This window comes from Mycena indigotica, assembly GCF_014461135.1.
Source record: "Mycena indigotica strain 171206Taipei chromosome Unknown Mind.scaff0007, whole genome shotgun sequence".
NCBI lineage: Eukaryota > Fungi > Basidiomycota > Agaricomycetes > Agaricales > Mycenaceae > Mycena > Mycena indigotica.
This window is the reverse complement of record NW_023503006.1, coordinates 1,383,707-1,397,231: the sequence shown is the minus strand read 5'-3', so window position 1 is coordinate 1,397,231 and position 13,525 is coordinate 1,383,707. Positions and strand designations below refer to the sequence as shown.

General features: G+C 51.3%; 4 protein-coding genes across 4 annotated transcripts; 2 read left to right on the top strand and 2 right to left on the bottom strand.

Annotated features, from left to right (window-relative positions):
* Positions 1 to 3,322: 3,322 nt before the first annotated feature.
* Positions 3,323 to 4,660, bottom strand: MIND_00816700 (NADH:flavin oxidoreductase/NADH oxidase; the record flags this gene model as incomplete). Its single annotated transcript, XM_037364840.1, has 5 exons — positions 3,323 to 3,460; positions 3,513 to 3,811; positions 3,858 to 4,037; positions 4,090 to 4,348; positions 4,394 to 4,660. The coding sequence occupies 5 exons, from the start codon at positions 4,658 to 4,660 to the stop codon at positions 3,323 to 3,325; spliced, it is 1,143 nt and encodes a 380-aa protein (XP_037218082.1).
* Positions 4,661 to 5,330: 670 nt separating this feature from the next.
* MIND_00816600 (uncharacterized protein) lies at positions 5,331 to 5,939 on the top strand (the record flags this gene model as incomplete). The annotated part of the gene is made up of 6 exons (XM_037364839.1): positions 5,331 to 5,433; positions 5,488 to 5,603; positions 5,656 to 5,695; positions 5,749 to 5,759; positions 5,825 to 5,855; positions 5,914 to 5,939. The coding sequence occupies exons 1-6, from the start codon at positions 5,382 to 5,384 to the stop codon at positions 5,937 to 5,939; spliced, it is 276 nt and encodes a 91-aa protein (XP_037218081.1). The 5' UTR covers positions 5,331 to 5,381.
* A 4,306-nt stretch (positions 5,940 to 10,245) lies between these two features.
* Positions 10,246 to 12,214, bottom strand: MIND_00816400 (Palmitoyltransferase; the record flags this gene model as incomplete). Its single annotated transcript, XM_037364838.1, has 12 exons — positions 10,246 to 10,271; positions 10,327 to 10,400; positions 10,445 to 10,508; positions 10,561 to 10,584; positions 10,791 to 10,882; positions 10,935 to 11,189; positions 11,237 to 11,337; positions 11,386 to 11,505; positions 11,556 to 11,590; positions 11,641 to 11,701; positions 11,746 to 12,014; positions 12,067 to 12,214. The coding sequence occupies 12 exons, from the start codon at positions 12,212 to 12,214 to the stop codon at positions 10,246 to 10,248; spliced, it is 1,269 nt and encodes a 422-aa protein (XP_037218080.1).
* A 141-nt stretch (positions 12,215 to 12,355) lies between these two features.
* On the top strand, positions 12,356 to 13,522 carry MIND_00816300 (uncharacterized protein; the record flags this gene model as incomplete). The annotated part of the gene is made up of 5 exons (XM_037364837.1): positions 12,356 to 12,456; positions 12,504 to 12,517; positions 12,569 to 12,753; positions 12,800 to 13,194; positions 13,240 to 13,522. 5 exons carry the CDS (start codon positions 12,356 to 12,358, stop codon positions 13,520 to 13,522), a joined length of 978 nt encoding a protein of 325 aa, XP_037218079.1.
* Between the last annotated feature and the right edge of the window lie 3 nt (positions 13,523 to 13,525).

Genomic DNA, 13,525 nt, shown 5'->3' with positions numbered 1-13,525 from the left:
AAGCCAGATGCTTCCCAGGACACACCCTGCAGATATAAGATGAGCATGATTGGTGGGTAGGTTTGTCAGATGCGAACCTCCTCCCAAAACCAAATGCTGACTCGGGGTCTCTAACGTTCGGGTTGAGCTTGCCGTCATCAAGAAATCTCTCCGGATTAAAAGAGTGTGGCTCGGGGTACATTTCCTGTTGTATTGGGGTCATGATATCTTTATCAGTATAGTGAGAGCAACAAACTGGGTCATGGAGGAGGGCCCTAAATTGTTTGGTGAGATCATGATCCAATGAAACCAAAAAGTTCGGAAATCCGTACCAAACGTTGCCGATGACAATAGAGTTAGCCGGGATACGAAATCCTCGATATTCGTCCTCTACTTTGACATAATGGGGAACACCTGTGGAGTTTGAAAGATTATAACGTGCACCGGCAGTACTTACCCATTGGCGTCACATTTTTCCATCTCAATACCTCTTTCACCAGCGCAGTCACATATGGCAGGGTTCCCGCTCTGCGATCCTCGAATGTCGGTAACATCCCAGGCCCAAGCACCGCGTCGAGTTCTGCTTGTGCCATAGCTTGTGCCTTGGGGTTGGATAGAATGCCAAAAACAAAGTAGCCAAGAGCGGCCACGGTTGTATCAGCACCACCAGCATAGATATTTGCGGCAGTATTTCGGATGACGGACTCAGAGTTCAGCCTACGAATATCGCTGCCCGGTTGTGAGGGTCCAAGGTCGCCACATTTCGCGTTGACATTCTGGAGGCTAAGGGAGACGAAGCATTCTGAACCAGTTCCCTGAACCTAGAACCGGTGAAATGGTGTAACTGAATAACGGCAAGAAGGACAGACAATATTCCTTTGGGTCTCTGCAAACGGTTCTTCAAGTACGCCACGAGTGACCTTCCGCCACGCTGCTGCTTGTCGTTGGAAGCTAGCACCAGGAAACCAACTTGGGACGTGTTTCAGTGCGGGAATCGTGTCCTGGCAAACAAGTATAAGTTCGAGTATTTGCAAACGATTGGCAGAGCGAACCACAAGAAAGGCGCCGGGGGCGGTCGCAACGGCGAGTCCGTGCATTGCTTCTGTGACCATTTGGATGTAAGGATCACCCGTTTTGCGTACTTTGACGCCATACGCCAAGTCCATCATGAGACCACCCGTCATTCTGACACGCAGATTACTTGGGATCACAAGAGGAAAAGTGGATCATACTGTCGGAAATGCGCCATAATATCATTTGGTTCTTCGAGTACTCGTCGCAGAAACTGATGGACTGCAGCTGTCTCTTGGTGCTGGAATTGATGCACGTTGCTGCTGCTAAACGAATGTTGCATCATCTTGCGATGCGCTCTCCTACACCAGTCGTTATCAGCATCGAATACAGACCGATGCTCGTAGACAAACCATGGATTACCTACCCAGAATTGTCGTTACCATTGTTGTGGATAGATCTGCTGCCTTACCGTATTGCATCAGACCTAACGCGAAGTCAAAGAAATTCAAAATGCGCGAGGGGGAAAAGCAAACCAATTGACCAATCCCATCCCATTAAATCAACGACCATTGTAAGATGCGGTCTGAAAAGCCAATCTCAAAACAAAACATTGGTTCTCAGTGAGAGACATACCGGTCAGAATAAATTGAAGAACGCCTCTCAAAAAGCTCTTGTGTCGCCTCCAGCGATGATAGCACGATGATAGAGGTGCCCATAATATCGAGATGAATAATGTCGGAGTCTTCGGAAAGAAAATTGTCAGTCTCGCGTGCGGACGTCCCAGGAAAGATTGCGGTACCATATTCTCGACTCCATTTCTGGTATGCTTCCCACTGCCGCTCGGCAGGAAGGTCGAAGATATTTCCGAGAAGCGGGAGTCGCTTGGGTCCAGGAGGAAGCGGGAGGCGATTTAATCTACACAGTCGTCGGGCAAGAGAGTATATCACGACAAGGCAAGAAACCGAAAGCAAGAGTGGAGCGTGGGTCAACGCAGGGTAAGGCATCCCTGTGTCTGGTCGGGTTTGAATAACGATTATTCAAGCTTGAAGTCCGACACTGTTTTATGTGGCATTTTTTGATGTAGACATGACTGCGATTGGGCCAGTTGGCGCTGCAAACACGATGCATTAGCCATCGTGCTATTATAAGAAACGGCACTAAGTGTGGCGGTTTTCCTATCGATTTCCAATCCGCTGTTGGCAAGATAGTCTCCAGCGGTATGCAGGCGCTGAAGCGTATTTACTTCCAACTCTGGGTGGCCCCGGGAAAAGCTTGAGTCAGCGGAGATGTTGATCACGAAGTACTATTGCGGGTGTGGCCAAATAGAAAGACGCTGATCTGCGGTGTCCTCTAGACCGCAGAAGCCGGCCTGCAGCAACAATTTCCGTCAAACATATCATCTTGGAATTGATACTGAATGGGAGACATTCGGAGCTTGGCTTGCCAGATACAGGAAGCTCATGGAGGTTCCCCACTACTAAATGTCGCTTCAGGCAAGTGGCAAAGTGGTTCGGTGTGAGAACTTAAATCCGAACAAGGCCTAGACGTTGCGTTAGCAATGCCAGTGTAAACGAACGCAAGGATACCTTGGATGGGTATTTGTGTAGGTACATACGGCCCTTGTTATTCGCGAGCGACAAATATTGAATGCACCACGCGGAAGGCAGACCCGGGTGAAAAGATGAGGCAGTATGAACTACGAGCGATTCAGAGGTTTCTTGAATGCCATGCGCGGGCCGCCGGGTTCCTCATTGAACGAGTCCCCAGCGGCCGCTATGGGTAGCCTCGATCGTCCTACGCGCGTGGTGACGAGAAAGAAGGCCGCAACAAATCATGCTGGTCGGGGGGAGGCGGCTTCGCAGACGCCGCTGGTTGAGTGTCACATACATACGTCACATATTGATCTGTGCCTGGTGACAACCTGGTTATCGACGTTCGTCCATGACCGACTCTCGCATGAACACCCAGGCTAATTACCAACATTGAGATGCATTTTGTCGAAAGGTCTAACGTCCGATCACTGTTTTTATTGAACTGATTCAGACCTACTAGTATTGTGGTGTCATTGCTCGTTGTGGCCGCGGCCAACATCGAGTTCGCATTGCAAGGCTCCCAAGCCAAGAAAGATAACACAAGCTTGCGACCATTGTCAATCATCAACGATGTACCGTTATACAAACAAACAAACAAACGATGAATCGGGAGTCCTCCGAGCAGCACAATCTGGAATACCGTTTCAAGTTGCTAGATCACAAGAGCAGGACGAGACAAGGTCTACATTCAAGGTTAAACTAGTCAACCACAAGAGATACAAGTATGGGGAGACCATTTAACCCCTCAGCGAGTCAAGTTCCTTCGCAAATGGCTGGTCCGTATATCCCCGCGGCTCGTTGCCTGGCAGGTAGAATGTCGCGCGATCATATGGGTTCAGTGCAACGTCGTGCTTCAGTCGCAGGGGCAAGTCAGGCTACATGTTTGTCAGCTTCACGACTGGAGAATACAAATATGTGTTGGCTCACGTTGGCGATGAACTGCCTCCCGAAGGCAACTAGTCCGTTATTGGGGTTGCGCTCAGAAAACTCCAGCGCGCTTTGGCGCGTAAACCCGCCAGTTCGGATGATCTTTCTTGTGCCGTCTCCTGCCCATATCTTGTGGAAATGCTCGTTAGATTGAGAAGCATTGTCTTCGGTGAGCTCGAGAGATTCGTTGGCAGCAATGCGGGGCTCGATGAGATGGATGTAAGCCAGACGAGGATGGCGACTCTTGAGCTGCTCGAGGATATACGAGAAGGTCGGCACCGGGTCCTTCATGCCCATTCCTGCACTTGGATGAGCGAAACAAAGATGGTGGTTGGTAAAACGCACCAGCAAAGGGACTCCATGGTGAGAAACGAATCGAGACTCGTTCTTCACCAATAATTTCCGCAACGGCTTTGACCACCTCCAGTGTCATGCGCGAGCGGTTTTCAATACTCCCGCCATAGTCGTCGGTGCGGTTGTTGGAAACATCCTGTATGAACTGGTCCAATAAGCAGCCATTGGCATCTAGCAGAGGGTCATCAGTAAGCAGAAAAAAGCCAAGAACCCTAACACTCACTGTGGATCTCTATCCCATCAAACCCAGCCTCTACTGCATTCTTCGTGGCCTGCTTATATAGCTCGACATACTCCGCAGTTTCGGCAATGGTCAACGGACGGGGTCGCTCTTCTGCGCTGGGGTCAACTGGAATGTCGGATGCGCCAACATAAGGAAAGCTGGGGTCGATAGCGCGGAGAACAGCGGGCATTGCGCCACGGCCGAGAGCAAGGAGTTGAAGGAATATGAAAGATCCTTTTGCATGGACGGAATCGACGATCTAGGAAACATGAGAAACAAAAAAAAAGTGAGAGAGCGTGTTTACCTCTTTCCAGGCGTTGATTTGGTTTTGGTTCCATATTCCTGGCATGTAAGGGTACCCGCCTGCCTTAGCAGCGACGAAGGTCGACTCAGTGATGAGCAATGTGCCAACCGTCGAAGCACGCTGCGTGTAGTATTCCTTTACGAGCGGAAGCAGCGGGACCTGGTTTTCGTCCGTTCGAAGACGGGTTAAGGGAGATAGTACGACTCTATGCTGGAGTTGAATGCCAGCGCCGAGAGTCGTAGGTTGGAAGAGTGGTGCGGAAGACATTATGATATGCAAACGATGGTGACTTTTCCTGGTCGCTGCTCGCCGTTTTAAAGGCGTCTGGCATTACGCATTCTCCGCGCCTTCGGCGGCGTCTGTCTGACCAACATACGAGTGTTGTACGAGTGTGTATAGAGTTTGAAAGACTGGTCCGATTCTTGAATCGGGGCCTCGTCATAGTGGTTGTGTAAAAGAGTGTAAGCAAGTGGCAGTGCTCTTTCTTGATCAACAGCGTGGGATCCTCTTCGAGGCTTTCATTGACCCTCGATGTCTTTTTCTCGTTCGCAGACACAATGGAAACCCTTCGCGCTTTAAAACCACAGAAATAGAAGAGAAAGATTCTCATTATCCAATCGCATTAACAGCACACGCAAACTCAGCCAGCCAGAAGAGCCGAGCCTGACGGCTGAGGCCACTTCCCATTGTGTACACGAACCGACTTAGACTGGCACTTCCTCGAGCTCCAATCTTGGACCGTATATCATCAAATGGACTGCCGCTCACCACCATCTAATCAACTTGAAGCTTTGAAGTTATTCCTTCCAGTCAAAGCCGGCTTCACGATTTATTTTTGTTCCATGTGGCTTCTATTTTTAATTTTGGCATCCACTTGTACTACCGGTGCGTCACTTCATCAAGATGACGTCCCACGTATAAGTAAAGAGATCCGACGGGCTGCGCTTTCTTCCCTACCCTTTGCTCTTCTCCGCCACCAACACCACCCATGTCCGCTCCCGCCAAAGCCACCACCGCCCAGCCTCAGGCTGCTGAGATGAGTCTGTGCTGTGTTCGGCCTTTGTCTGTTTGTGTCTCATTCTAGTTACTCATAGGCGTTATGACGCCACCCACGACGGGCAAGGCCAATGGGACCTGCCAACACACCGGCGAGTGCGAGCATCAGCACAAGCATAAAATGTCGCGAATGCGAGGCGCTGGAGCTGGCAAGGTTTGTGGCCGATCTGGCTATCGGGCCATTTTTTTTTACTTACCATTCGTAGGACTGCTTCCTTGGTATGCTCGGGTGCTTCCTCTGCTTCGGTGCGTCTGTTTCCCTCCTCAAGTTGAGCGATAGTTCTAACCGAAGAGTAAAGAATGCTGCGAGGTGGGCTGAGTTTTCTCCACGCTTCTTCCATGCTGCATCACCGCCGTCGCTAACGCTTACTCTAGGGTTGCTGCGAATGCATTGCGGACATCGTTTGTACGTCCAACCACTTCCTCCACTCTCCACTCCCGCGCTAACTATAACTACTCTACAGGCTGCCCGTGCGAGATGTGTTGCTAAACCCTGACATCCACACCGAGATCAACTTGAACTTGGACTACAATATATGTATATCTTTTGTACTTACTCGTCTGCATCTCACTCTGCCATTCTCGTTGCCGCCTCGAGGCAGGCTGTGATATCGCCATGTGCCAGATTCTATTTTTGAGTGTTGTTGGCCGAGATCCAGACCAAGGACTATCCACGTCTCGTCGGTCTTCTTGGCGCCGAGGTGTCTATCACGGTGGCTATGCAAACCCAAAATTCTTCATCGTCGAGAGGACGATGGCGCAATACGGGGCCCACGTCGAATCGATGATCCGCGTCTTCTCTGCAAGTAGCATCTCCTTATGCAGCTCGGTGCCAAGGTTATTTGATATGTACAACGAGTGCTTAGATTCGAAAATTAGAATTTTCAGCCGACTTCAAGTTGGATGATTGAAAACATTATCGTGTTGTAATACAATTTACTCCATCCGCGATGGTACAGGCACGGACAACTCCAGTGCTTTCCTTCTACTCGCAGTCCAAGGCGTAGTTTACATTTACAATTTCTTGTCGATTTTGATCACGCATCCCAAACGACGCGCCCGCCGACCCATGCATACGGGTACTTGTGGTGATACCAATTCCGCACAGAGCGACGCTCTGCAATCCGCGGGATAGTCGCATACGACCCTCCAAGCTGCACTGATATCAGCAAACCGCCAAAAAAAAAGGGAGGAAACAACTAACCACAACCTGATGCGCGCCGTCAAAGAAGTCTGCCGAATACCCCGGATATAATTGTGACGGGACAAATCCCTCAAACTTGTCAAACACAGTCGAAGTCCACTCCCAGACTCCACCGTTCCCGCCCCGCCCGCCGTCCCGCGACCCACCGGTTGTCGCGCTCGTAGATTATCAGCAAAACCTTGGCTGACAAAAACAGAAAAGCTCACGGAATGGGATGCCAGTTCCTGAATCCGATGTTTGCGCCGCCTTCATAACCGCTCGCAAATTTGTCGTAAAAGACCCGGAGCTCAGCCTCTGTGGGAAGCCGCCCGCCTTGCACCATCGCGTATTTAGACAGGCTTGCATATGGCGCGACGACGGGCCAGTGTTGGCCAATATGCATTGGGACTGGGCCATAGAGTGTGCGGATCTACCACCCATATCAGCATACCGTCGAAGAATATCGATACAGTAAAACTACAACTGACCTGGACTTCTCCGCCTTCCCGTTCGATCCAGCTAGCAGGAAGGGGGATGTCGCCCTTTTGCTTCTTGTAGTAGTCGAAGAATTGCCCATTTGTAACAGGGCGCCACGAAATCCGGAATGTGTCGACATGGACCTCCCGCTTAGGACCCTCGTTGTCCTAGACAGAGTTCAGCTTTCCTCAAACTTGAACGCAGAATTGCACCATACCCAGCCAAATTCATGCTCCTTGGCATTATCTGCCGCCGGATCTTCCGCTTCGCGGTCGTCATGCCCCAACACAACATTCTTGCCCTCGATAATAACACTGTCTGCTTTCATGACAGACGCAGCGTCCCAGCCTTCCACAAGTGATTCCCAAGGCGGCGCAACAAACTCGGGAGGCGGGAGGGTCCCGCGTTCGGTGCTACAATCCGCTCGTTGAAGGAGCATATAAAGCAGCGTCTCCGCATGCATGGCCTCGTGCTCGTATGTCATAAACAACACACGTCCAACCTTGCGGTTGAGAGTGAGCTTGCCGGAATCGATGTCGGTGTACAGTTTGAGAAGACGAGTGCGGACGCGTGTTTGGAACTGCATGATCGAGACGAGGGACGGCCAATCGCTGTCGTTTATCGGGACTTCGGAATGGGGCTGCTCATTGTCAACCAACTATAATGGCAAGGCAATAAAAGTCGTACGTGGCATTTTGTTGGATCGTCAACATCCGGGTCGATGCCGCGTTCAAAGATGTACTGCAAATAATGTCAAAGAAAAGCATAGAACAATGAGAAAAAGGATGGACCTTGTATGCCTCCGGCTCAGTATGTGGCTCGCCCAATAGCCGAGACAAATGGATATCTAAAAATGTGGGTATATGACCAAGATAAAACAGACAAATGTGGCGGAGGTCGATGGGCTTCTGCAGGAGCATTGAAGGTGGGATCATGCGGCGCGTAATGGTGTCCCATGCTGCCCAGAGGTTCTCCCAATCCTGAGGCGCGGGAACACCAAATGGCGAGGAGGAGTATTGTTTCTTGAGAACGAGCTCGCCAGCCGTACTGCACGCGTGTGGGGAGGTGAGAAGCGGGAAGGTAAACCGTGGCCGTTCAAGCAGCCAGAGCGAGTAACGGCCGCGGCCATCGGTCCAACGTTGGATGGGGCGGAGGCCCGATTCGGCAAAAAGTGTGTATGCATCGCGCTCGGAGAACTGCACAGGAATTGACTTTAAAGAAGGCTCGCGACAGGGAAGGAACAAACCTTGAATGACTCTTCGATCTTGACCTTTTCGTCCTGGAGAAAACTGAAAGCCTCTTTCGTAGATGGCACCACGACCGTGTGGGGGCGTTTAGCTTTGAAGAACGCTTCGTGACGACCTGGAATAGCATTTATGTGAGAACAGACTGTGGCATCAGCTTCGAAAATAACTCACGCAGCGCAACATCGTAATTCTGTGCCCAAAATAAGCCAAGTGAAACGAAACAGAATACAAGCTCCACTTACATTGACATACTCCCAGTTGTCCTCGTCAAACAGCGATTCGTCTCCGAGGGCTTTTCCAGCCGCCTTGAGCCCATTCATAATAAACTTGGTCGTGTAGCCTTGCGGGTCGTTGTAGGCCTCCTCGATGAGCGTTTTGTCGTTGTCGTGGTCCATGCCAATGAGGAGGGTATCTCCAGAGCCCGCTCTTAGCGGGAGTGAGCGGAGGAAATCAGCACCGCCCTCGCGACCGAAGTTGCCAAGGGATGAGCCAAGGAACATAAGGTGCACCGGGGTCTGATGCTCGTCGGGTGTGGATGGAGGGGACGAGGTGGGGCTTTGCGACGAATCGCTGGCGGTTGAGCTGGACATTGGTGAACTATCACGGTTGTGAAGTTGTTTCCAAGCAGTCGTATTGCGACTTATACGGTCTGAACTGTTTTGAAGGCCACCGTTTTGGATAAACTTCAGGCCTTGGTCGTACGTCGCACACAGCCCTTTCGTCTCTACACGGCCTTCTAAGGATTCGCCTACGTCGGAGCTGGCGATGAGCTCCAGAGTGCGTTGCAGCTCCCTTTCTTCAAGATCGAGCGCGTAATAGGTTATGGGTGCGGTCTGCTTGTCCGGGACAAGTCGGGAAAGGGCGAGGAGGATATGGGAGGTCTTGCGAAGAGCCCTTGTGACAAAAAACAGAATATCAGCATCGCGAATTGACTGAGTATGTGGAGGAGAAGCAAGACGACGGTCACATCGTTGTCGACGTCAAAAAATGATAGACCTAATCTTGGCCAGAGCCCCCTAGATCCGAAAAGCAAGTAAGAAACTTACCCCGCGCCAAGCTGGAGGTCACTCAGTCCACGAGCAACAGCGAACGAGAAAACAAACACACCTCCAGGAAAACCTCGCCATCACACAACCCCCCGGTTCCGGAGTGTATTGTTGCGACAATATCGTCTGCCTTGCGCTTCAATATATCCTCTTCTGCGCCGAACAGATAGTACTCTGGTGCATGTGTGGTGATGTCATCGTACATCCTACATGCCTCAGCAATGAAACGCGTATTCTGTTAGACTTACCGCAAACCACGCTCGTCGTAAAGCAACATCGTCGGAAGGCTCTTCATCTCGCCTGGTGCAGCACGCAGGCCAGCCAACACGGACGCAGCGAGGTCCACGACGAGCTCTGCATCGCTATTGGCGCCGTTCTGGATGTTGATGATGTCTGCAGGCATGGTAGGCGAGCTGGGGGGTCGTTGGTGTTACTCGGCAATAACGCCTTCCCTCGAGAAAGCTACCTGACTTGGGGTGGGCTTCACGGCTCTTGTTCCCCTGCTTTTAAGCACAAACGATTGGGGTTACATGACATCACGAGGGGGTCAGCCGAATCAAAGCGCGAATCAAATTCGGGAGGGGTTGGTCTGCACGGCCTTAGCAAGCACGGATCCAGAATAGGATGGCACCCGTCGTCCCCGAAATTCCATACCACTTACCAGGGATGCATACATATCAGATGGAGAAGAGAAGAAGAAGTGACCCAGATTCTGAAGAAGTAAAAGGGAAAGGTTTAATTCAAACCCTCCAGGAACACCTGCGCCAGCCAATCCAGCGCCCGCTCGACTACAAACAAACACCTCTCTGTTGGTGTCTTCCTTCCGTGAATTTTGACACGGTATTAACTTTTGTACCCCACAATCGTTCCTTCCACATGGTCGCGTTTCAGATTATCTTGATCCTGATATGACGATTATCTTACCTCCTCGGAGGCTTTTGAAGAAACCCAAGTTCAACGCCGACGTTGCCCGCTGCGCCTTAGCCGCGGCGGCATCGCTCCCAGCGGTGAGCCGCCTCAGTCAGCTTTCTCAGAGATTCACCTTGTCGATGACCAAGGCATGTCTCGCTGCCTAAGCTGCTGCGCATTCCTTGTAAGCACCAGAGCTTTTCAGGTGTAAAGAAGCTATATGGATTGAATTTGTGTGAATGGTCTTACCTATCACAGTCTCAAACGACGGCGCTGGCCAAGTTAGTGTCCTCGGTAAGAATGAGTGATCAACGTGTACCCCGCTAGGAAAACGAACGAACGAGGATCGTGTCAATTATGGAGTACATGGCTAAGTTAAGCGTCGTTACTTCCGGTCCGCCCGTGTTTCTCATTTGGCATTAGATAGTTATATAGATAGCGCTGAAAGCAAAACAGTTGAGAGAAAGGCTATCGCCGACGTGCGTCTTCCGCATTGGTAAGCTCTGTTGCGAGCCGTTGGAGTAGCTCGTCCGATTTAGGACTTCGCGGAAAGTTGCGGCCGTCACCAGGCCTGTTTTGCGTTGAGCACGGAGCAAAGACAATACAAAAAGACGACCACTTACGACGCGCCGCCGAACCAGAGCCGCGGCACCCAGCCCCACGGGTGTTTCCAGCCAAACACTTGCGCAAAGTTGCGCCGCCAGCCGAGGTCATAGAGGTGAATATGACCGTGGGCGTCACGGACAAGCCTCCGCTGGGAACGTGATAGTTCTAATTCTAGGGGTGGGTCGGAGAGATCGTGTCCGGTGCGGGGAAGCGGTGGGAGGTGTCTGAGCAGAAGGAATGGTGAGAGGTTTTCGATGGTTGTTTGGTTGATGCTATGTCCAGTAAGCGCATGTACTGTAACGGAGAATAGAAGACACACAAGACGAGATAGAGATGCCAGCAGTAGAACGAGCCGATGACAAGCCCGAAGATGAGGCCGTAGAAGGTGAGGAATATCCCATGTAGAGGCATTAGTTCGTTCTACAGTCAGAGTCAGAATAGATGACAATAAGAGAAAAAAGAACGTGCCATGCGAATGGGGTCTGAGAAAGCATGCCACAAAACAGAACCACAAACGGTGGCGATATAAAACGATACAAGGGTGATACAGAGGAGGAAATGAAGAAAGGCTGGGTAGGTTCGATGGCCCTTGAACGATTGGTAAGCAGGAGGAGAAGCGTGAAGAACGGGAAATGTACAATGCATTTAGCGCCGAGCCACGGACAGTGGTGGTCTGGAAAAAAGAAGCTAAGTTGGGCCAAAGACAACAATGAAGTGACTGACCCATTTTCAGTACACAACGACCACATATGCTACAATGGTGTGCCCGTTCTGGTTTCGGAGCCTGGCTCAAAATGAGATTGAAAAGAGTTGGCCCGTAAAGCGTACCCAACACTTGCGACACCACCTTCCTGGCGCCAAAAAGTCGTCCTGGCCGGTCATAAGTCCCTCTGAATCCTCGTTCTTGGGTTCGTCAGTAACTGGTCCAGGGTCGCGCACGACGCAGACAATGAGGGCGGAGAAGGTCATGAAGAAGAGGGCGTAGGTAATGAGGAGGTGTGTGAAGAATGCCGCTCTATGGTGCACGGTTTTGAGATGGTAGTCGACAAGGACATACAACCACGACGGTTGAGGGGCAAGGAGAAGGAATATACCCGCTGCAGGGACGATAATCAGCGGAAATATTGCAACTGGAGGCAACAGACGGACCAGAGAGCGGAACGTAGTGATACCAGCGCTTTTGCGGGGCATCTGGGTCGCGTGAAGGGCCAAGGCGGGGGGAAGAGTCGACGGAAGAGTCAATGGGGGAGTTTAATGAGATGGTTTCTGTCGGGTTGAAAGATGTCCGACGACCCATAACTATAACATGAAGGGGAGAATGTGCAAGAAGGAGAAAAAGAAAGGTGATCTTTGTTTGTCAGCTTCACTTCTTTTGCCTCCGGCAACCATCGCAGATCTGTCTCCGTTGCCTCGAGACTCGGTGTCTTCGATATAAGCGATGGCACCATTGAGGAGCGCGTTGGTCACCGCGCACAAAAGCCAGAATGGCGGGGTCGACGTGTATTCTGGCGCTGTGGACGGAGAATGGGTGATCAAAGGGTAAGTTGAGTCTGTGAGTGCTGTTCGGGTATAACTCTCTCTCTTAGAGTCCCAAATGGAGGTTCAAGTTTCTCCTTCCTTATATTTACTGTCTCTGAATAATTTCCTGCAGGATATGTGCTTGGCCTCGCTATTCAAGCATGCACGCAACGCCAAGCGTCAACCTCTCATCCAGACATCATTCATCTAACAGGCCACTTCCTACAAGCTGCATCTCCAGCCCCCATAGATGTCCACATAAGTGTCCTCAAGACCGGGAAGCAGTTCACTAATCTCTCCGCCTCACTTGTGCAACAAGTATGGTGCCAGTTTTTCCTTTTTCCGCTTTACCAACGCGCTATAGGGCAAGAGCCGAATAACGACCCACATCATCTTTGGCTCCCTTGCACCCTCCGTCGGCCTGGGGATACCACCCAACTCTCCTTACGCTCGCCGTCATCCACTCCACGTTCATCCCTCTAAAGCAATCGAAACTAGAACCGTTCCTCGCTGGGGATTCGCAAAGCATGTCAGATGGTCCCGCGACCCATTCCTCCACTCTCAAAACTTCCCCGACAGCCTTACACGCACCAACTCAGAAACAGTTGGTGGTGGAGGGCTCTTTTGGGGTGTCTGGTTCCAGCTGACTGACCCAGAAGCCACAATAACGCCCGCTGTAATTTCATTAATCGCGGATACAATTATCAATTCGCCCTTGCTATTGCCCAAGGAAGAGCGCGGAGGTACCCCCAGCGATATGTACGCGAAACACAACCACGTATTCAAGGCTCACTTTTTGTTCAGGTGGTTTGCGACATTGACCATGGCCTTGGAGTACAAATGCCCCATACCTCCTCCAAGTGCCGACCACGCTGCCCGAACAGTCGGCGTTTTCTCTTCGGGGACCTTCTGGGGCGAACCCAGTGGCAGGCACGATGTTTACGTCGAAATATGGACTGCGCCTGCCGAGCTCGGTGACAGCCGGCCCGTAGACCCTGACTGGCGCGACAAGCAGCTCTGTCTTGCGACTTCGACCCAGATGGCACTGTGCATCTCTGCGAGACCCGAGGCGAAAACGAAGTTGTAAAAA